This window comes from Crassostrea angulata, chromosome 7, assembly GCF_025612915.1.
Source record: "Crassostrea angulata isolate pt1a10 chromosome 7, ASM2561291v2, whole genome shotgun sequence".
Lineage (NCBI taxonomy): Eukaryota > Metazoa > Mollusca > Bivalvia > Ostreida > Ostreidae > Magallana > Magallana angulata.
This window is the reverse complement of record NC_069117.1, coordinates 12,280,250-12,303,039: the sequence shown is the minus strand read 5'-3', so window position 1 is coordinate 12,303,039 and position 22,790 is coordinate 12,280,250. Positions and strand designations below refer to the sequence as shown.

General features: G+C 35.3%; 1 protein-coding gene across 1 annotated transcript; it reads left to right on the top strand.

Moving 5' to 3' along the window:
• Nucleotides 1-3,054: 3,054 nt before the first annotated feature.
• Nucleotides 3,055-22,539, top strand: LOC128155845 (probable G-protein coupled receptor 158). Its single transcript, XM_052817723.1, has 10 exons — nt 3,055-4,759; nt 9,189-9,297; nt 9,466-9,804; nt 11,476-11,544; nt 14,502-14,611; nt 14,908-15,143; nt 15,717-15,855; nt 18,688-18,793; nt 19,687-19,866; nt 20,468-22,539. Exons 1-10 carry the CDS (start codon nt 3,951-3,953, stop codon nt 20,783-20,785), a joined length of 2,415 nt encoding a protein of 804 aa, XP_052673683.1. The 5' UTR covers nt 3,055-3,950; the 3' UTR covers nt 20,786-22,539.
• Nucleotides 22,540-22,790: the final 251 nt, after the last annotated feature.

The window sequence follows — 22,790 nt, the reverse complement described above, 5'->3', positions numbered from 1 at the left end:
TCCATTGAATGCAATGACGTTGTTTTGCGATTCGTAAGAGGGGCATGTTTTATCCCCGGGTTTGTGCCCTTCCAGATTGCAAACTTTGCAGCGTGGGTTATTTTTGCAAAATTTCATAGTGTGGTCTGTGGCCCAACATTTTGTGCATGTCAGTTGTCGCTGGAATTTTGGCTGACCAAAATGAAAAAGTTTGCAGCGCAAGCCGGCACAGTAATTGATTCTGGGTAAATGCTTTCCTTCTTTCAAGGGTTCAATGTATAGAAAGCGATTTCCATTCAACACACTTGTCATCTTGTTTGTAATGGGGTGACGTATTTTCTCATATAATATTTTGCTTGTGGGCTTTACTTCAAGCTTTTCAAGTAGCTCGAGGACAGCAGAATCGTCTACAGATAAGGGTAGTCCACAGAGCCGAATCTTTAGAGATTTTTCTGAGGCATTATGAATGCCCGATGAATACGGGTTAGTATCAAAGAATGATATAGACACATTTTGGATATGAATCCCTTCGGTTAGCAGCTTTTCCCGGCTAGCCACATCCCGCAGGTAAACCCGCCATAAATTACGGTCGAGCTGTAGACAGTGTAAAGAATTACCGACAACTTTCGCGACACAGTCCATTAGATCAAAATCCGTTACCCTTCCCTCGTCAGAGCACTGGATCTCAGAGTCCTTAAGGTATAACGGTTTGATCGTACGGTTCTCTACCTGTTCACCCATGACGGAGTTTGAATGCACAATGTAGGCGAGACAGTCGGGGAATTTTGCGTGGTGAAGGGTGTTCACCGAGTGTTCACTAAGTAAGCCGGTAAATAAATGTATGAAATTCACAAATAAACTGAAGAACAAAAATTCAAAAAACATATATACACATTCCAAATACCCTCCTGTGTCATCTGGGTTGATAGTAAATCCACAGAAAAAAGGATATTCGCAAAAACTGTCAAAAAACACGAGAGCTGGGATAGTATGTCCACCCTGTTCCGTGTCACGTGACAAAAAAATTCTCCTATGGGAATTATCATTTTCCTTTGGGATATTAATTTTTAAAGGTAAATATCTCACCTGTCAGGTGAAACACACTAAAAACAGAAGTGGTTATATACTCTCTAGACAATGATCCATCATTTGGTATATATCGATTTTTCCGAAGCGGGTGCAAAAATGCCACCTTGGCACTGGCATAATTATCCGGCACAGTATTAAAAACTTGTACCTATTTAATTTTTCTTCGTGATTTTAATTAAAGATATTGGAGACAAGGTAAATTAAGAAAGAATACTCTTAGTTAGTATCTTTCATACCAAGGTTTTTGAAATAATTCAGTATTTCTTTTAATTTTTCGATTTCATTCCATTTCCTTTCTTTATCTCATTAACCAACGAACATTTTTTACATTTCAGATTTTTATGAGATTTCGTCCAGCTGTTTGCCCTTTAAAGATAATTTTTTTTATTTTAGTTTCATATTTATGTGGATTCCAATGAAAATCATACAATTTTCATTCATAATTATTTTGTTTTTCATTTCGAAACACTATTACATTTCAGTTTCAATGTAAGTTTTTGGAAAATTGACAAATATGGATAATCTGGAACAATATTTTGAAGATTTTCTAGAAAAAAGCGCATTGTACTTTGAGGTCTAATATTGTTGAATACTGGGCCTAGTATTAAGAACAAATACATGCAACAAAAATTTACTACACTTGGTTGATGTCATAACCAATGCAATATACAACAATTTTAAATTATATTTACAGTTTTATGAAAATTGACTATCGTTACTGTCTCTTTTAAGGTAATAAATAATAATTTTACAAGACTTTATGGAGAGTTTCAAATTTATTCTGGCGGATTCTTTCAGGACAATCGGTGTTTATAAGTTGTCATGTTATATGTCAGTGGTTATTGCATAAAGCCGTAGGCGACATGGAAACTTCGGAGAAATCCCGGAAATGTACATATATCATATATACAAACATACCGCGTTATAATGTTTAACTCTACAAATGTTTATTTAAAAATGTTTTTTTAATGTTTTTAAATACGCATACCCTCGGTGTTATAAGTTCATTCCTTTAGTTTCCGTTGTTAGATACTCTAAAAACAAACAAGTCACGAGTCAATACGTTATTCTCTCTTGATTGGATATTTTTTTAAAACTCAGCTCACTAATGATTGACAAAATATGAAAATTAAACGTTAGTTTCCAAGCGTGCTAAAATTATTCGTTCATTGAGTACCTATATATTTTCAAATCGAAAAAAGCCAATCGATTTAACGGTGCAAGTTGAAATATTTTTTCATTCTCTGCTACGATAAGAATATGAAGGTCATACAAATCAGGCAAAGTATAAAAAGCGTAAAAATTGTATTCTCGAGTTATCCTTCATTTCATTACAGTACACTTTTGTACATGACAAGTTAAAATATATCAACCATTAGGATGTCCTTTTCTAATTTAATAAATTGTTGTAAAAGTATCCATAGTTAGAACGAGCCTGCACATACATGTACGTGTACTTGTAAGATTATTTCAAACGTTACCCGTCCACCTCCCTTTAATAAAGAATGATTTGCATTTATTATATTTTTTTGCGAAGAGTTGGATTTTTCTTTTATAAATGTTAGAAAACAGTTAAGACTTGCAGACAGAACGTGATTTTAAAAATAAATATATATACAGTTCATGTAGTTAAGATTTAAATATCATTTGATACTTGTATTATAGATGCATTTTCTTTAATGAATATGTATTATTTCCTCAGTCCGATCTTGGCTTATCACGTGATCTGCAATCAATATGTAGAGAGACATGACAGTTGCATGAGGCATACACAGCACGCGATGGTAGCGTATCGATCCACTTTCCAAGACAGAATTATCATAATGAAAATCTAGAAAGCGATTGAACAAATATTCTCCTAAGAAAAATAGAAAGAAAACAAGAAAATACTTTCCGTAATGACTCATTATATATCAAACAATATGAATATAAGATTTTTTTTATAATTTCCATATTATCGATCAGGACGGTCTGAAAACATCGATACATTTAGAGGAATGAAGCAGTTTACTTTTGAGAACACCCCATACTTGACTGTGAGCTCCGATTCCATTTGTATACTACTTTGATTCCGACATGCGATTATGCGTTCAAGCTGCTTATATCGGCTGTAGGCATAGGAATAAAATGACAATCAACTCATAGAAGAGACTCTAGTAATAAGCTCGAAGCAAAAGTGAATGTCGGAGACCAGTGTTGTGTATTATTATAATTTATTTCCCACTCTCTAGCGAAAGAGTTAACCCGTGGCGACCATCGGCGTTTTAGAGGTGAAGAAGAACCATCAGTTCTAAAAACAAAGATATGGAGGAAAACAACGGCAAACTGAATATGTAGAAAGTTTGATAAGGAGGTAGGGAGAGAGAATCAAAGGAAACATCTATTAAAATATACGGGTCGTGCTTATTGATCGAATGTTAACCGCAAGGAAGATGGCGAGAGAGGATGCAGCAAAATAAACAGACTTCAAGAGGAAAGTTTGTTGCTGTGAGAGAAAAAAATAACGCATTGTGAGACCAGGTGCGGAATGGAGTACCGAGAACAGCATTCAGGGAGGCATTTCTGCCCGGGTGACGGCCGGCGAGTATTATGAAATGTGTAATAATTGGAAATATTGATGTGTTGTGTCTGATGAAGAATGTACGAGGCTCAAATCGGAGAGAAGGAAGTGTGGTAGAAGCGCCGCTTTAACCCAGATCAATAACTCGGCATTTTCTGATTTTGATCGTCAATAAAGAGGGATATTTTGATGTGTGGTTATCTGGAACACGTTTCGACGTTCTGGACTGATACAAGATTTTTTTCTTCCGAGGCAGATTGTGGAGACGAATTAAACATATGAATTACACACGCCACTGGAAAAGTTGCTCATCTTCACCGCCATGGATTTGTGCGGGTTCGTCTGGAAGAATATATATTACGTTCCGCTTCTGGTGGAGCTAATGTTATTCAATGTCCTTCACCTCACTGGGGGAGAAACGATTCAGAGTAGGGACTCAAGGAAAAATACAGTTTATGTGCCATTTACAGGCAAGTCCAATTCATCGGAAGATGGGCAAGTGCCGTTTAGTCCAATTTCCATACAATCCTCTCTAGCTTTGCATTATATAGATTCTGTGATTAAAAATCCTAGTAAAAACTGTCTATATAACAGGTCGGCCGTAACGTTGGATTCATACAAGTTAAATATAGTGAACTCGTCTTTCTGCAAATTGTACAAGTCTCATGCAAAACAGGTTGTGTGGATAGCTAGAGCGTTGACTGGATTACTTAAAGACCACAACACAATAAAAGTAGCAAATCAGATCAACTTTCATAAAAAAATTTTGTATGAATTATTAAAATCAACTTTCTTTGACAATACTCAGATAGCAGGAAGCGGTATTGCTTTTGACAACGACACATTTCTCTACATGGCAAAGTCTGACTCTGATAATCCTACAGGCTTTCAGAACTTGTCTAACAAGTATAACTTTACAGACGCTGGATTCTACTCGATTCCTGCAAAAAGAAATTACACCGAGGTGTGGAACCAGAGAAACGAGAGCTTTGACAATATGAATATCCCTCCGCTAGATGTTCAGGATGGGTATTGGACCGATCCTTATTTTGATTGCATGAACCTAGAAAAATGGATTATCACGTATTCGGTGCCTTTCTTTCACCGACCAAGAGAAAAAGCAGTTTTCAGGTAATTCAGCGATGAGTGTATCTATTTAAGAGCCGTGTGTTGGTTTGGGATTTATATCAGGATCAGGCCTAAAGCACTTGGATATGTCAGTTGCAATTAAGGATCGTAAATGAAAGGTCTTGCATTGTCATACTTGTTGGTTCATCTATAATATTCGGTGACCATGTCACGGGAGCAACACCTTTTAATTTAACTAATTGCACTTTTAGATCATCTGGTAGCTTCTGATTGACTACGTCCACCCCAACTTCCTTCAAGTTTCTTCCTTTGCATTATTATGTTTTGGCCCTTGTCAAAGATGTTTTGCAAAGTAAAGTAGACTATGCTGACTCGACATTTTTGATAAGGAAAGGTTTATCCATATGACATACATATTCTCTCCATGACCACGTTACACGTTATTTTCACTATATGGAACTTGATCTAATTTTCAGTATGTAACATATGCCTAGCAAATGAAATTTCCGACGTTCCATCCTATGTTTACGAGAGACCTTTGTGAGATGCACACTGTTATATATATATACAGCAGCTGTGTTTATCACTTTACACATCCTAACAAAAATCAATCTGCATACCACCGGTACAAGGACCAGCGTTGTTCGTTAATCCGATAAATTATATATCCATTTAATCAGTTCAACAAACATTTGATTTTGAATTTGATACATTCCGCGTATACTTGGTTTTTCTGATTCATCTCATGTTAACGATAGTTAAACATTTTCTTTATTTTTTTATTATTTCCAGAGGTATACACGCTATTGAGCATTTTTACCTCGTTTAATGGGGTTTTCACTATGCTGAGCTATTGTGCGTTCGATCTGGATTGTTTGTTTTGATCTTTTCGGGTTGTTTTATGTTGTTGTTGTTGTTGTTGTTGTGCTTCAATGCTGTGATGTTTATTGGAAAATTGATTTTCTATTTTTGCCAAGTTGAGTTTATTCCATGCACACGAAAATTCTTATTGTGGTTTTAAAAGTAAATCAAGTTCATTCTCGATTTAGTTTTGTTCGTCAAGAATAGATTATACAAAATGCAAGAAAAATCAACTCTCAGGAGTCACAAGTTTTTTTCTTCAAAATCTAATAAATAAATTAAGCCGTTGTTGATTTTAGGGGGGTATAAAAGGTCCATGTGTAAATAAATCACGGAATCTTAAGTATTAACCTATTTTAAAGACGGTATAAACCGTACGTCGGCTCTACTTCCTCTACTTTTGCATTGCAGGTCTGCTTCCTTTGACCACGCTCTTTTTTTATATCGCCCTTATTAGGTATCGACTCGTGCTTCATAATTGTATGACGATTTTATACTTATCGAGTTGCAAACAAATGATATATGCGTCACACTGCATACTTCTACGTGCGAATCAATACTGTATATAGCCTCTATAGTGACGCGTGAACAGGGAGAGAAAAACGACACAGGGAAAATACGATAAAATCAAATAACTACATTTATAGGGAAAGAACCAGTTGCCGTTTCTTGCACCTCCCGCCACATACATTGAATAGAGCGGGGTGATGCTCAATATTTCTCTTTAGAACACACTCCACAGATAATAGCAGGTCGCCATTGCGTGATAGCCAGTAGATAGCGTAATGGTGACGTCGATGTAATGTACATTTTTTTTTCGATATTCCGAAAAGCAATGATATGAAGAAAAATCTTAGTATATGATTTCAATATTTTAATTGAGTGATCTGTCTGTTTGCATGTTCCATCGCGCAGTATCGAATTTTATATGCTGTGAAAATTGTATTACACCACCGACTGGATTTAATATGGAGATAAAATGAAGGAGGCAATTGCTTACACCCTCACCCAAACCTAAAATACTAGGAGTCATTTTGCACCGAAGCAGTTGACTCGTTAAATTCATCCCCAGGAAAAGAAAAGAAATCTTTGGCTTGGTCCCAACATGTGGAATTACCATTATTTTGGCAAGACTGTTTCAGAAGGGGACAGGGGCAGGGCCAGTATTTGATAAATTAAACTCTAGATACATGTATATGTTATTTACATTTGTGAAAATTAATGTTAACCATCATAATTAAATGCATTAAACCTAAAATAAATCGGATATACGTGACATTAAAACGAATTCAGCTGTGATTCATTTATCATTAGTACATGTACTAACTTTAAATAGACTTTCCGATACAGAATTGCGCGACATATCCTATGGGAATATATTTTCGCAGGTCGTGATATACTTAGGGCATACGTGTTAAGATAAGTGAGGAAAAAAGACAATGACCAACACCACTCCCGACATGTAAATTAAACAGAGAGAGAGAGAGAGTACAACACAGGGAGTTAGAAGAAGACCTCATCGATTTTTTCGACCGTGTTTCCGTCAGTTTAGGGGTCGAGTAATAAAATGAACGATTGGCGATATGGAGCCCCACAATGCCGACTGCTGTTTCTGATTAATATAACTTTGTACGTGCCAAGACTGTTGCTGACACGTCCGTGAACGACCGTGTTTTTACTCAGATCTGAAGAACTAACAATTTTCTGTTTTACCTCACGCTCTAAAATGAGGACTTTTTTTTCTTACCGTTTCTTATTCATCATGTTGATTTCTGTACGAGAATCGGCGATTCTGTGGGATTGATTGCTGAGACATTTTGTATATGCTCTAGCAAAACAAAACCAAGCCCTGCACCCACCAAGTCAAAATCACGTCATCTACAAGGATATGATGCTCTGTGATTGGTTACATTATGCCATCGGGGGGTCATCTGTTGTCAAAACAAAGCCCTACCCCACCCAGTCAAAATCCTGCTCCTGAACTCAGCGGCTATTATAAACGTGTTAGTATTTTTATATCATAAAATTTAAACCTTTGTATATCTTCTGTAAAAGAATATTACATAAAACATGTTACTTGTAATTTGCCCCTCTCTTGCAACATTAAATATCGCATATTATGTTGATAATAGTATCTGGCATTTTAAAAGGAGATGACGTTTGGCGAACCTGTACGTTCTACATTGCCTTGGTTCCACTAATACTGACTGGCATGATATACAAGGATCAGATAATTTAGAAACGGATTTAGAGACATCCACTCGTCTTCATCTCTTAACGAATCTTACGAATGCCAAACATGTCCTCACATTATTTCATAAGGATTGGAAAATAGTTTTCATTGATAGAATAAATTTTGATACTTGGTAAAAACCTTTTGAATAAAAGGGGAAACTGCGTATTCAACTACACTGGTTTAGGACATATGTGAGTTTTACCTAGAATAGTTCTATGGTCTATTTATACATGTTCGTAGAAAGTTGGTGTTCAGTAATATTGATTGTGGGTTTCAAATGTGCATTCTGTCCTTTCTATTATAAAATAATTCCCGCGTACATGTTAGATATGACATAGAACCAGGTTTTTGACAATAGCAGTCATTAAGTAATGAGTTGCAGATTTTGTACAGTTTGTACTTCTTTCTGCAATAACTATTTGCGTGATGGGAGAGCCGTAGCAGTGTTTTTGCTCCAATATCTAAGCCAATAATGAAGCAAAGCTAGTGTACTGATGGCTTGATCCTCAAAGTCTTTGCCAGTGATTGTTTCTTCCTTCAGTGCTTTAATGTCACTGATAACATCAGAATATTTTAGATATATCAGACACATTTTTATTTTCCGCAACTGTTTCTTTTGCTCCTTGATTTTTTTGTTTTCTCTCTTTGGTTTGGTGATTTATTCTCTAAAACCATCAGTATTCTTTGTAAACTGTTTAGTAAGTCCATCTGCCATCAGGTGTATAGTATCCACAACTTCAAGGCACAAGCTTCTCTTCGAGATATGTATTGTATTTATTCTCATACGTTTGGTTTCATAACTCACAATTCCACGCGCAATGATACAATGTACATATAGATCTAGTTGCTGCAGTTTTTCGCCAAGGGAGATAATAACGTTAATTCATTTTATCATATTTTAAATGCTGCACCTGACTCTTTAGCTTATTTGCATTAATTTTTGTCTGTCTGACGAATAATCAAGCTATAGACATGTATGAAACGGTTATGGATTGTCTAGACGGCGATTTTCAAAAAGGGTCCCGCACTGTCAATGCTTTTATATGTTGCCATGTTTATGGCGCGTGTAATAGCTTCTGTCGCGAGTAATGATTTTCTGGTGTTTTCTTGTAACGAAATACTATAGCCTTACATTTAGAAGTAAAACAGCAATTGAAAGAGCGTATGTGTTAACAGCTGTTAGTTAAGTAGACGAACGAGCAGCAAAAACGGCAGAACAAGTTGCTTGTTTTCATTTTAAATAAACTTCTTTGAAGTAGAATGGCCTTTTTCCAAAAGATTTCCGGAAATGCAAAAAAAAAAAATAATTTTATTGAGATGCAAATTGTGACATTTTTCATGTTTGACCCATATGTATAACTTTCTACTTTTTAGTGGAGTTATAATGATTGACATTGACATTAACCAATCAGATGTGAACCAATGTGCAAGTGACCAACAGCTTTTTTCCGAGTCAAACAAATGTTTGCCGGAAACGACACAAGTGAGTGATTGTATTGTGATACAAACATTTAAACGCCATCCACAAAAATATTTTTTTCTTAATTAAAACGCACAGTTCATCAATATCATGCTTATTCATAATTTTCGATAACGATTACCCAAATGAAAAAAAAATGATTATAATAATTGCTCTTTTCGTTGATTACAGTGTGTTCATATCCCTGGTGGGGGATTAAGAGCAGGGAGCTATAAATGCGTGTGTCAAAAGGGATTTTATTTTCCGGACAAAAATAGCACCACTAAGTCTTTTCCTGGATCCGAGTTAGAGCAAGCTTTCTTGAATTTCTGGAACAACAAGACCAACTTTTCCAACGTTGAGTATCAGTGTCTTCCATGTCCACGAGGCTGTGAAAACTGTGTCGACGACACGCGATGCATGGCGGAATATAACGTGTTATTACGGGGAATACCGCTAGGGATTCAAAGTTTTTGTATAACAGTGACAATCGTGATTGGGATCGTTGTGTTACGACTCCGGAAATCAAAGGTAAATGCATCTTATATCAGTTATAAGATGTGGCTGTAACTATCTTTTAAAAATTTCACGAAGAATACTAGTATCCATTTTGGTTTGTCGTCTAACTAGAGACTGGGGAGGGGGGTTACTGACCAAATGGTCATTTAGTTTAAAAATCAACATCAGCCTAAAGATATTGTCAAACATTATCAAAGCTGTAAAAACGCTCACATGAATACAGGCTGACCAGATAGCCAGACACCCAAAGTGCAACGGCGAGCTAGTTCTGTAGCTTACTCTCTTAGTGTGTGTTCTCAGATCGCTGTTGTATTGGTTAGTATGGTTGGCCAACCATACCAAGGAATTCATACTTAATTTGACAAAAAACAATGCAGAGTGCTCTCTCAATCTCTATCTCCCTTTCTCTCTCTCTCATTTACAAACACTGTCCAGTTTTGCTCATATGGTCAATAAAGCTCTAATATTACTGCAGGTTCATAGTCATTTCAGGGAAATTTTAAGTTGTTTTATCAGTTCTGACAAATTTGAAGTTATCAATAAAATAGCTTTTGATGAGTATTTTGCTCATTATGAATTTTAGATTTTACTCTTCTGATTTTTCTAAGGTAAATTAGATCATTGTTCCAGAGTCTTTTGTATGAATTAGTGATACATGTATGATAATGTCACACACTCTTCCTATTTTCGAAGCTAGTTCTCTCCTTCAGTTTTCAAAAATGATAGAATTCGTTTACTTCAGAACCAAACAAACATATTCCTTTCCTCCTTTTCTTAAGTAGTACAAACCCTTAAATTATGCGTTTTGCTGGTAATCAAGCATAGGTCATTGCGTTCTACCTTTCGAAGAAAAAGAAAAATAAACCCAGGAGCCAAGAAAACTTGAAAGGTGCATTCGTGGAGTAATTTCAAAACATTTGTCCTGATTCCCTATGAAATGTCTTGATAATTTGATTATGTTACTGAAGATGAAGTACATGATTTTAATAGGGTTCGATGGCCGGGTCCATTTTTAGGCTATTGATCTCATTTAGGAGATGAGCTCTTGATAAAGATATAGGAAAATACCCAAATTTGAAATGCAAAATTTATGGATTTTAACTTTATTAAATATTAGTTTATAGGTAAACAAATCATATCTGAAAGACTCTTGTAGATGTGGTGGTTAATTTGTATACAATCGATCCTCCTTAACAAATCATATTGATGTGAATGAGTGAATACCAAAATCTTAATATCCTATTACTTGTGATGAATATCATTATAAAAATTTAAGTCATTCTGACATTCCACAAATTGAATATAATGTAATTAGTCTGTTCTGTGCTATAAGAGTGTGTATGTGTGAGTGCGTGGAGGTTGGTTGCTTTTGTCTAGTATAGCTTGTATTTTAAGCTTGTACTGTACTACGGTATAAAACTTACATGTACTGGTGTCTTCTTACGAAATTTCGAAACTTTCATTTATCGTCCCCGGCTATACAATTTACAAATAGACCTCTATATGCTCTTTATCTTTTGGTGGAGCTTTATGCATTCGTATTGTATTTTAATCAGGGAGATGCGATACAATTCCACGTGTTCAATGCACTCACATTTACTCAAATTTGTTAAGAAATGCAAAATCTAAAAACCAAAATATGGAAACTATCCAATGACTGACAGCTCTACAAATTATTTGCAGGTGATGGTAGCAAGCATGTGGATCCTTCTGGAGATGGTGCTTATTGGCGCTGTCTTATTGTACGCTACGGTAAGCCGCTCACTGGCCAGGAGCGATCTCCGGGCCACTGTTTGTTTATACTGATTCCTTGTTTATAAAGGAAGATCTGTAACGTAAAACAATTACTTATGAAAGTGCGGGTATGCGTTAGAAAAGGAGGGAGGGTAAATGAAGATGCAAGAGTGTTATTAACAACTAATATGATGTTATATTTTCTTAACAGAAAAATCAAGAGGGTTATACTAATTATTACGTAAATTATAAAGCAATTAATCGGGTTTTAGGCTATTATCTGATAAAGTTTACTTTTAGTGCGCAATATGATCAAGGAAGAACGTAACATGCTTTGTGCAAATGCATAGGAAGTCCCTAATGAAATTGAATCATGCCATAGCTTTTTTGAGATCCATCCAACCATCTGTCTAGTAAAACATCAGTTCGTCAGGGCTCTATACACAAGAAGATTGAAGCTTTCTTTAATATTAACTCAAGTGTCCGTCATATAGCATGGGGAACCGTTTCTCAGTCTTGATCTGTTACAAAAACAATAAACAATAACAACAGCAACAGCAACAAATTCTACGTTTCTGGCAAGCCCTACTCCATCCCAAGCAAAAATATTGAAATACATGTAAGTTAATTTTAATCATAATCGAATTTTTTCTATATCAAAACCATAAAAAAATATTAATTACCGTGCTTTAATATTGGAAATTGTAACTAATATGTGGGTTCACTCACGCATTTTTTTATTCAATATTTTTTTTTACCGTATTTAATGTTATATATAAACGAGGTCATGTAAAGCATTTTTAGTCACAATGAAGCAATTGATAGGGCATGATGCAATTTGATATCTCAATTTTTAAAACTGTTTTAAGTAGGTTAAATAACAAGTACCGATGTACTTACAGTGATTATCGATAGTCTAGACTAGTTGAAATCAAAGAACGACCGGTTTAGTATTTTAAAATTATCAGTTATCAGTTTAGATTTGAATAACACACTAAATCAGGGGATGAAGACAAATTTGTTTGAAATAAAAAAATCAATTAGGAACAGGTCTAGATACTCTTCCCAACAACTGATGATAATGAAAGATGGCTAACATCTGAAAATTATATGGTTTTATATATTAAGTGTAGTTTGAGTAAATACGAGTCGTATTTGAGTCAAAATTAGGTTGTCGGAACGCATTGAATTTAGACAGATCTTTTCGTGTGCACTTTGGCTATACTTTTGACACATGCTTCAAACCTTTTTTTATCAAAATATGCTCAAGAAACACAGTCCATCCGAGACCTCTTCTTTATTTTTAGTAGGCTTTTTAAAAAGGTAAATCAGTAAAAGAGGAGAATGTTTTAGCATTATACGGGTGGGCTGTGGATCTGATGCGAAAATTGAGTTAAACGTTTGATTATGTAAAGAGCAGGGGTTACTGTTCTATTTTTGTGAAAACGAAGGTCTCCTTAATAGAAAAGCCATAAACTTGCATCGCGCATTATAATACTAGTATTCATGAAATATTGTTTGAAATGATTTTTTTGGTAGTTTGAAATTCTTCATATATGAAGGTTGTAGAACAAAAGTGGTACCAATGATTCTTGATAAGATATTGTAGAATTCTCGTGTATTATAAAGGTAATATTATAGATAGAAGAATGTTGCCATCAGTATGATTTTCTAATAGTTGCACCTAAAACCCAAGTATGTCCTGATGCTTATTTCTTTGGAAGAGGTTCACATTGTATCATTTTGTTCTGAATGATCTGAAATGTAGCATGTATACGTATCAGGACTACAGATATCTTTTATTGAAACAAATGATCCAGTCAAGAACACTGCAAAGAAATAACTCTTAAGCACTTGAATTCTCATTTCCATCCGAACCTGGATGAGTCAGTATCACTCTCTAGAGATATAGACACGATAGCAGGAAATGCCATTCAAACACTTTTAAAAGAATTCAAAGTAAACAGAGATTGTTCATTGTGATTCAGAGGTCAGTGGTGTTTGGTCGGTGGCCGCTGGTTCGAATTTTCTTGTTTTTCAGGTAAATTAATGCGGTAGTTGTTTGAGAGATACAAACAGACGGACAGACAGACAAACAAACAGTGTGGTAGCCTAGACACGGCTTATATTGCTTACGCCCTCGCTGAAGATCTGCGACATCATTTTGCCTCTGTATTATGAGGGTGTATGACTTTAACGATCGAGCTTTGACAATCCGTGTAAAGTGGTGGGAGCTATCGATCCTAACTCTTACAGATGGTCAGCAAACAAGTGCCGTTAATTACCCACGTTCCATACTTAATCTCTGTCAAATGCACAAACATCTCGTTATATTTTTATGCCTCCCCCACACAAAATTTAGCATCTCTCGTAAAAAGGATACATCCAAATTACTGTCATATGGATTATTCAACACCAACGCTTTTCCACAGTAAACCGATGCGGCATATACAAAAAAATCATATATCATTTGACAAAACATTATGGTATATCTGCATTTAGTCTGGCATTCATTTAGTTGACTGGAAAAAATCATGTTTTTTTTTTAATTTTGCTTATCGAAAATGCCGTCAATTGAAAAAAGAAAAATATCAAACTAATGTAGACATGGTAAAAGATATACTGGAGAAAATGTTAACATCCAAAATTTATTTTTTACTGAAGGATCTATCTCCATATTCTCAATAAACAGATACGACAATATGACACATTAATATTACACATTAAAATTTTATAATTCAAAAGACTGTTATAACAATCTTAATGCTAGTTTTGGGTAAAGTTCATTGTTTTGTGATCTGAAATTTTTTTTAAATGAAGTTTGAAATGGGTTTTTTTAATATCTGATGTTGGTTTGGAGGGAATTCTGTTTCTGAGTTACATGAATGAAATGCTGTAATCATATATACCAATACATGAGACTTGTTACACAAGATGTACATACCAGTATTATGGTAGACCATTGGTTCTTTCAGATAATAATACAGTACTTTGAGCCTACGACGACCATCTGCATCATGATTCCGTGGTTCAGAGAGATGGGCTTCGCAGTGGTGTACGGATCGCTCGTTCTCAAAGTATACAGGTCTGTTCCTGGCCTACATGCATGAATGCCACCTTCGATCGGAATTAATATTGAAGTCATGTTTTAAGCAAACATTCATTATATATGTATAATCGTTGTTAATAGTCGGGTCACACCGCACGCCTTGGACATGGTTTCCTTTAGAAAACTATTCAATCATAACAATTTACAATAATTGGTACAAGATATACATGTGTATTTCAGAATTCAGTATAATAAATTATCGATAGTTTTAGGGTCATCTGTGATTGAAATGTTTGATTCACGTGTAATTGTTCTTTTCCTTTGCTTTGAAGGCTTTTATCAGAGTTCCAGTCAAGAAAAGCCCATCGTGTGCACGTTCGAGACAAAGACTTACTCAAATATCTGTGTTGTGTGATAATAGTTGTGTTAGGGTATATGTCCGCCTGGACAACAGTGACCTACGACCATATAGATAACGGAGAAGTTATATTAGAATACGGTTTTACCAAAGACAAATTAAAATATGTTGTGTGCAAATCTGGCTGGTGGGAGTATGTGGTAGAAATAGGTAAGTCATCAGTTCACTAGTAGTACACTTTGTAAACCCCCGTCTTTGTACTTCTTTGTTAAGGTACCTCATTACAACTAGACTAATACTTTTTAAGACACCACGTCACAAGATGGCGATTTAAATGCTTTGTTAAATTCTTTGTATAAATCGATTTGGTTAAAGATTGTCATAGCTCAGTGGTTAAAGTATCGGGCTTGTCAACCGCAGATCATGAGTTTGAACCCGCATGGAACTTCACATTTACTAAATTAAATTTAGAAATGTAATTTTTAAGCAAAATTGCACATTGTTTCGCCTATTTGACTTATATACTTGTTATCCATCATGCTATCTATCATTATAAAGTAATTTAATGCTGATTTGAGAACCTATTTTAAGGTGTAGTGAGCCACATTAAATATTGTTTATAAACATACAAAAAATTGTCAAGAATTCAAATTCTTTTTTAAGAATTCAAACTGCGCAAACCATATTATTTAAACTAGATAAGATACGATGCAGTTACCTCATTTTTATATATTTTTTCTATTCTAAGCAGAGCATGTTATCTGTATGGTTTCTCTGTTGTAGCCGAGTTGCTGTTTTTACTGTTCGGCATCTATCTGTGTTACCGGGTGCGATCAGCGCCGTCAGACTTCGCAGAAGGTACCTACATCACAGCAGCTATCTGTTACGAAGCAGTCATCTCCATTGTCTTCTATGTTCTCAGGTTCGTTCGATGACTTGCTACATGATCAATCTTTGCCATTCAGTCAACTGGAGGTAAACTGAAACGCTTTGAGAGGTGACTGACTGACAAGAGTTATGCTACCTGTTTGTGGTCTTTCAGTCACCTTGTAGCTGACTGAATGAAACAGGCTCACCCTGTGAACGTCACCACCCGACTAGCTTTGTAATGTACTGAATCATTTGTGACCGTCTTGGGGTGCGGGAACTTTTAACCAAGTGGTTCCGGTTAAATCCGGTTAAATGCGAAGGTCTTTAGTAACTTAATCTGTAGTAAAGTATCATTTGAAATAAGATCAAAAGAGAACTACATGTATGTGATTAAGAGATTAAAAAAACCGCTGTAGCTACATATATTCCAAAGCAATATGTGTGCTTAAACAGATTTCTCTCTCTCTCTCTCTCTCTCTCTCTCTCTCTCTCTCTCTCTCTCTCCACACAGTTCTCAACATACTAATATATACAGTAATGTATATCGTAAATTGACATTATAGAAATTAAGATTAATGAAAATTTAAAACAACTCCAATGTATTTGAAAACATTTTTGCAGGGATGTAAACAACAATAATTGTGACAATTCTCTCGCCGCAAATATGCAGTACATAGATTTATGTTTTGATATCTTATTTCACGACGTTTTATTAGAAGTCAGTCGGTCGGAAGGAGAGCTGCCACTGGTTTTTGGGTTTCAGCTGCTGAAAGTCTGCAAAGCTACATCATTATAAATTGGTGGAGCATCCTCTGCTTAGATTTTAGTTTTGCAGCGTATACATAATTATCTTTTTTAAGTGCAAGAACAACCATATGTCAAATTATCATTTGCTAGTGAGTGCAACAGTTTACGACATTTTTTTTTAAATCAAGTTGAATTGATGTCCATATTAACTAAATCTCTGTCAGAGGTTAGGTAATGCGGTAGGGTCTCGTGTGCGGTACGACAAGGGTACACGGGTTCGAGTCCAGTCTGCCATAAACCATTCAGTATATCGGGGGAAAAACGTTAATTGGTTTCGATGATGTCGCGTGATGGCTGTTCAATCGAGCTAGCCCGTACAACAGTTGTGTCAAAAGGATACAGCGGTTACCCAATAATTTATTTTAAAATGAGGTTATGTTTCATGTCACTTATGAAATACATGTTGCTCAAATTTCTCATTGATTTCGTATTATTTGATAGTAGGTAACAACTTTCAAAGTATCATATTATGAATAATTAAAAGATTCTCTGTTCTGAATTTATGACGAGGGGCTGTTTCAAAAATTACAATTCACTGTCATATACATTGGTTAGAATGTTGTTCGGTACCAATAGCATGACAAAATACATTATCATTGGTACAGAAACGCCCTTTCTAATCATTCATTTTATTTTATATCTCAAACAGAAAGTATTTGTAAAACATTATTTGTGGGTAAGACCTGGGATTGGGATGGAATGATATTCTACTGTTAAAACCGTTTTGGGTAGAGTACCTTAGACTGTGGATATACCATACCTGTCCTTCAGGTAGGGAAAAGGTAACCTTACCCTACCTGAAGGACAGGTATGGTATATCCACACTGAATTAAGACTAAGCAATTGGACAACGAAACAAAGACATCCAATACAACACGTACCGTGGCAGGTTTTTTTTTACTCATGCCAACATTCACTACGGGCCAAAGTCTTCATTGGTCGTAAGCTGTATCAAAACAAGGCATGATTTTACAAGCAGAGTACGTCAAACATGTAGGACGTTGACCTTTTAAAATGACCTTTGCGTTATATAAAAAAAACTTGTTAATTAATGATTTCTAAGACCTCTTGCACGTCTTATAACACAAAAAAACCATTTGACGTAAACTCTGGCTTGTTGTTGGGAACGCAGTGAATTGGGTCACGTGGATGCACGAAATAGGAAAATGGATTTAATACCCAAGACACTTACGTAATTTTAAAAAATTAATGTTTGTTACAAGTATGAAAATATATTATTAAATATGATTTAGAAATTGTATCTTTTTTACATGTAAGTTAGATGGCTCTTTAATCAGAAATGTGATTTTGGAAGAATCGCAAGTATTTGGTCGCACGACTTCTTATACCTACTGGTATTGAAAGAAATCTAATTTGGAGCACGCATAGAATGTCGTACTCAACTAAACACAAAATATTATTGCAGTTCGGAAAACAAAAAAATTGAGGTACGCATCAAGTAATGATCTCTACAGACTGATTAAGGGAGCTTGCCATATGACGGAACAATTTAAGATTTGGTGCTAGATTTTTTTGTCGTCAGCAGAGTTAGATACATAATCCAGTTAGCAACTATATTCTGTACTTTCAGTTGTATACTATATTTGAAGTTTAAAATTCCTGACCAATCTTTACGTGGCCTTTATTTTTGTTAACATGTAAATAAGTTACTTGATTAAAGACTTGACTTTGATATTTGAATTAGTCTGCAGGGAATTGTGACATTAAATCAAACATCTGGTGATGCCTTGATATTGGTATACTTGTGCATACATTTTGGTCAAGATTGTGAATTGGAACTTGTATCATATTTCTACTTCAACAGTATTTTGACATCGTTAAACATGACTTTTAAAAAAAGGAAGCTTTCACAATATGCTGCAATTTACCAATCAAACATTAATTTTGTCAATATATAGCGAGATCTATCTTTTTGCATGATTGGTATATTGATGTGAGGCATGTTATATTATCAGTCCTATCAAAAATTAATTGCCGATGATAACCCTCAAATGAGTTCTGCACGTGTTTCTGATTGCTGCTGGTTTCGTAACAGTCTTACTCTTTTATTTTGCAGACACGTGTACTGGACAGACCTGCATCCCGACTACCTTTTCCTTATGTCCTTTGTTCGGTGTCAGCTTACAGTGACGATCACGCTGTTGCTTGTATTTGGACCAAAGGCAAGTGAGGTTCAGCGAAGGGATTAAACTACTTCATCAAAAATCGTTGAAGAGCTTTTGATAGCTAATTGGACCAAATATGCTTTTTATTGAGACCAATGAACAGGCGAAGCACTCTTTGATTGTGTGTCAATATTTCGACTTCTTTTTCATGCCCTAAGTCTCCTGCTGAGCACAAAAGCAAGAGGATAACTTTTTCTTTGTTTACGATTTTTTTATAATCAAAAGTGATTGTGTGCAATATTCTTAAGCAACTGCAGATTAATCACGTCATATAAATGCAAAGCTAGCTTCGCACTTAGTTAATGTTTCAGTAGCAAGGTTAAACTGCACAAAGTTGCTAGCATGAGCAGCGGAATGATATCATTGGGTGAGAATCGATTTCGCGGACTTTTGACTTGGCTTCATTTAATTTTTTTCTCATTATCATCTTTTTTGGTTTTCACTTTTTTTATTTGCTATTCACAGATATCTCCGAAATGTTGCCATAAATATTGATATTTGATAGTAATTAATTGATCTTTATCTCCTGGTACAGTTTTAGTACATGAGAACTGTACTTGATAGATCTCCGGTTCATTGTGACCGGGTTATCAGTATCTTAACATTTTCCAATGGAATTGTCTTGGGGGAAAAAGCTTAGTGTAGAAAGTGGTAAATCGTTTTATTGATAAAAGTGTCTAAGAATTTCGGACTACAAGAATGATTGTCGGCTTTCGCGGCTTTTACAATATACAATCTGTACTCTGCTTTTTTAATACAAAGTATTTGTCATGTAAATTTTATCCAGTGCTGACTTGTACAGTCACAGAATGCTCTTGTTTCAGGAATGTAAGTGCACTTATTTTTCAGTGTGTTTAAATCTCACGGCGTTTTGGTCTCTGATCTTACAGTTACTGTACGCTCATCGACCTCCCGATGACCACCACCCCAGGAACCGAGCTTACTCCTCCTCGGACGTACAGGAAAACATGTCCCCGGAGTCCATGAAGCTCAATGTGGGCATCAGCTCCAATGGCGACGTGGACGTGGCGGAAATCAGCCTGGCCGACATGGACCCTGAAGATATTCGAGTAAGCATGCGCATAGTAGAAGGTTTTCTCAGACTCTTGATATACAAACTTTTTGTTTTTAAATTTAGATCTATAGTACTTGGCATCTTTTTGTCAAAGAAGTAGTGACTTAAAACAGAATTAGATTGATTTTTAAGAATCAAAGTAAAAATGCTTCAAGGCAGTCCTCAAACAAAGTTATACTTAAAATATTTTAGAATAGCATGACTCGAGATTCAACTGACAAGTATTTTCTTTTGTAATACAGTGCATCGAATGATGTACTGATGACAACTTTATATAGCTTTGAAAAGACTCGTTTGTAAAGTCAAGCGCGAATATTCTCGTTAATAACGTCAGATCCTGTATAGTAGTATATGTTTTCTTTAATTGGTGTTGCAAATAGCTTATGTTTAAAACTTAATAGTTGTCATTCACTTCATCCGAGACTAATGTTAACAATTTAAATATTTATAATTTGGCAGTATAGCTTACTTTTTTGTGGTCAGTGTGTATATTTGCGTTCTGTATATTCGGGTTTGTCCTTGATTATATATATGTCATGGAATTCATGACACTCATCATCTACATACATGTACAATCTCATTGATATCTTTGTCAGGCGGAGTTAAAACGGCTCTACACTCAGCTTCAGGTCTACAAAACCAGAATTATGAGGAAGGACAATCCCCATATTTCTAAACGCCGGGGCGGCAGGAAGCAAACTCACAGGAGGTTCTCCATACAACCGTTTCACCTTAAGAGTCGGCACGAGCGCAACTGTCCGGTCGAACACGAGCATGAGATCTCCAAGACACCGGAAGAGTCTACTAATAGCGCAGAAATGTCAATATTTGAACCTGGGATTAAAGAGGAAAATCTAGAGAAAGAAAAGGACAATAAAAAGGAACACTGCACAGTGACATTTAAAATGAGATAATTAGACTAAACAAAATATTTATGATATTTCATTCTCTTACTAAGGTTTTTGTGTAACTGAGGTTGGAATCAGGGTATTAGTTATTAGAGACAGATTGTATCCCAAAAAGGGTCAGCTATTACTGGGTGCTCTTGCCATCGCGTGGGTAGGTACTTGGAGAAGGAGATCGCATGCGGCCAGTCATGGCTCTTATGTCTTTACTAGAATCATGATCGATGACGGGAAAAGTCAGGTCAGTTATATTATGACTATTAGTCTGTTCCCATCACGGTGTAAGGGGTTTGTTATTAACCTTTTCATATGTCATATGTTATTATTCTGATATTATAAACTGAAGTCTGCAGGTCGGGTCGATATTATAAATATGCCAAACTAGGTGCCATGTACTGCAGAGAAAGGGAGGTCAGAAAGTGCTCAGAAGAGAGTTCTACGTATATCTTAATGTACATTTCCCTTGATTCAGTATACTTAAATCTGATTTTCATTCTTGCACACATTCAAAAAATATATATATATACCAAACCTCGTGTTGTTTTAAAACTCTTATCTTGTATTCAGTGTCTTGTTTTGTATATTTATTTATTTTTAGTTGGATTTAGTTTGTATATGATAGGACTTGCTCAAAATGTCTATCTAGTTCAGTCATGTGATCATCTGTAGATCAAAGTCATGAACAGGACAACAGCCCGTGCTTCGTTTATTTTCGTTTTGTGAAATCTGTCGCAAAAATACACTGTCTAGTTAGAACTTCCAGCAAATGTCACGGCAACGTTTTTTTCTGTAATATAATATTTTTCCATGCATTAATAAATTCTTAACATTCAAATGTCATTTCTATACTTTATAGATTCATAGCTTACAGATTTCTGTTATCATCATCAAGATCAAGAAACTTTTGCGTGACTTTGATTATTATTTTTCACAGAAATTTCTACAAATTAAAATACGACGTCATCATCAAGCATATGGTTGCTCAATCTCTCACCAGAGGGCGTATTACGCTTTGCTGTCAGTGAAGCTTGTGGAACGCGCCCTCTGGTGAGAGATTGATGGTTGTTGAGTAATTCAGATACTAGTGAAAGGGTGGATTGTACTTCGTTCATCTTGCTCACTTCTCTCCCATTACACTGCATTTGTACACAATAATATAACATCCAAAATGTTTCCCAGTACACTCAAAACGGACATGTATACTATAAGTGAATTCAGTGTAAAGAGTTTTTTTCTGTCAAAAGAAATTGTAATAAAATTTAAAACTATATTTGCTCGTGTCTAGAAATGGCAGTGTTTTATTGACAAGCACACTAGATTACAATGTTTACAGATTTTGGCAAATCAATCTCTCTCTCTTTCTCTCTCTCTCTCTCTTAAAAAACAAAAAATTACACATTTCCTTTCTTTGATAATGGCATTGACCATTTTAATTTTTCGCTACTTTTGTGACGTATGAATTTGTAAACTTCATACATACATGTGGTTTATGGCTGTATAACTTTCATACACCCACGTGGTCTATGTTTCTGATTGTTGATGTGATACACTATATTACTTTCTAAATATATATTTTTCTGTTTATATATATTACTATTTATTGTCAAAATAGTTTCATTTCCGTTGAATTGGGGTTTTTTTTTCGAAGGAAAATAATATGATGAGCATTGTGGTTCTGTTCAACACATTGTGTAACCATTTGATTTGGTTTTTTTATAATATCTAGTTATGTGTAGGATAAATAAATTATATATGATACAATCTTTTAAAAATGTGTTTGATTTTTCCCTCGAAAACATGAACACTCCAAAACAGGAGAGTTCATATTACTGATTTAATTAACATGTGCAACTTCTATTGAAATGTCACTATAGCATATTGGGATGGGAAATACATGTAGATCTAAGAGGCGGTCAAACACGAGAAATTGATAAAAATAAAGACTGAAGTATTCGCTACGTTGCACATCAAAATATTTAGATCAACGATTATGAATTATTAAGGGAGTTGGATG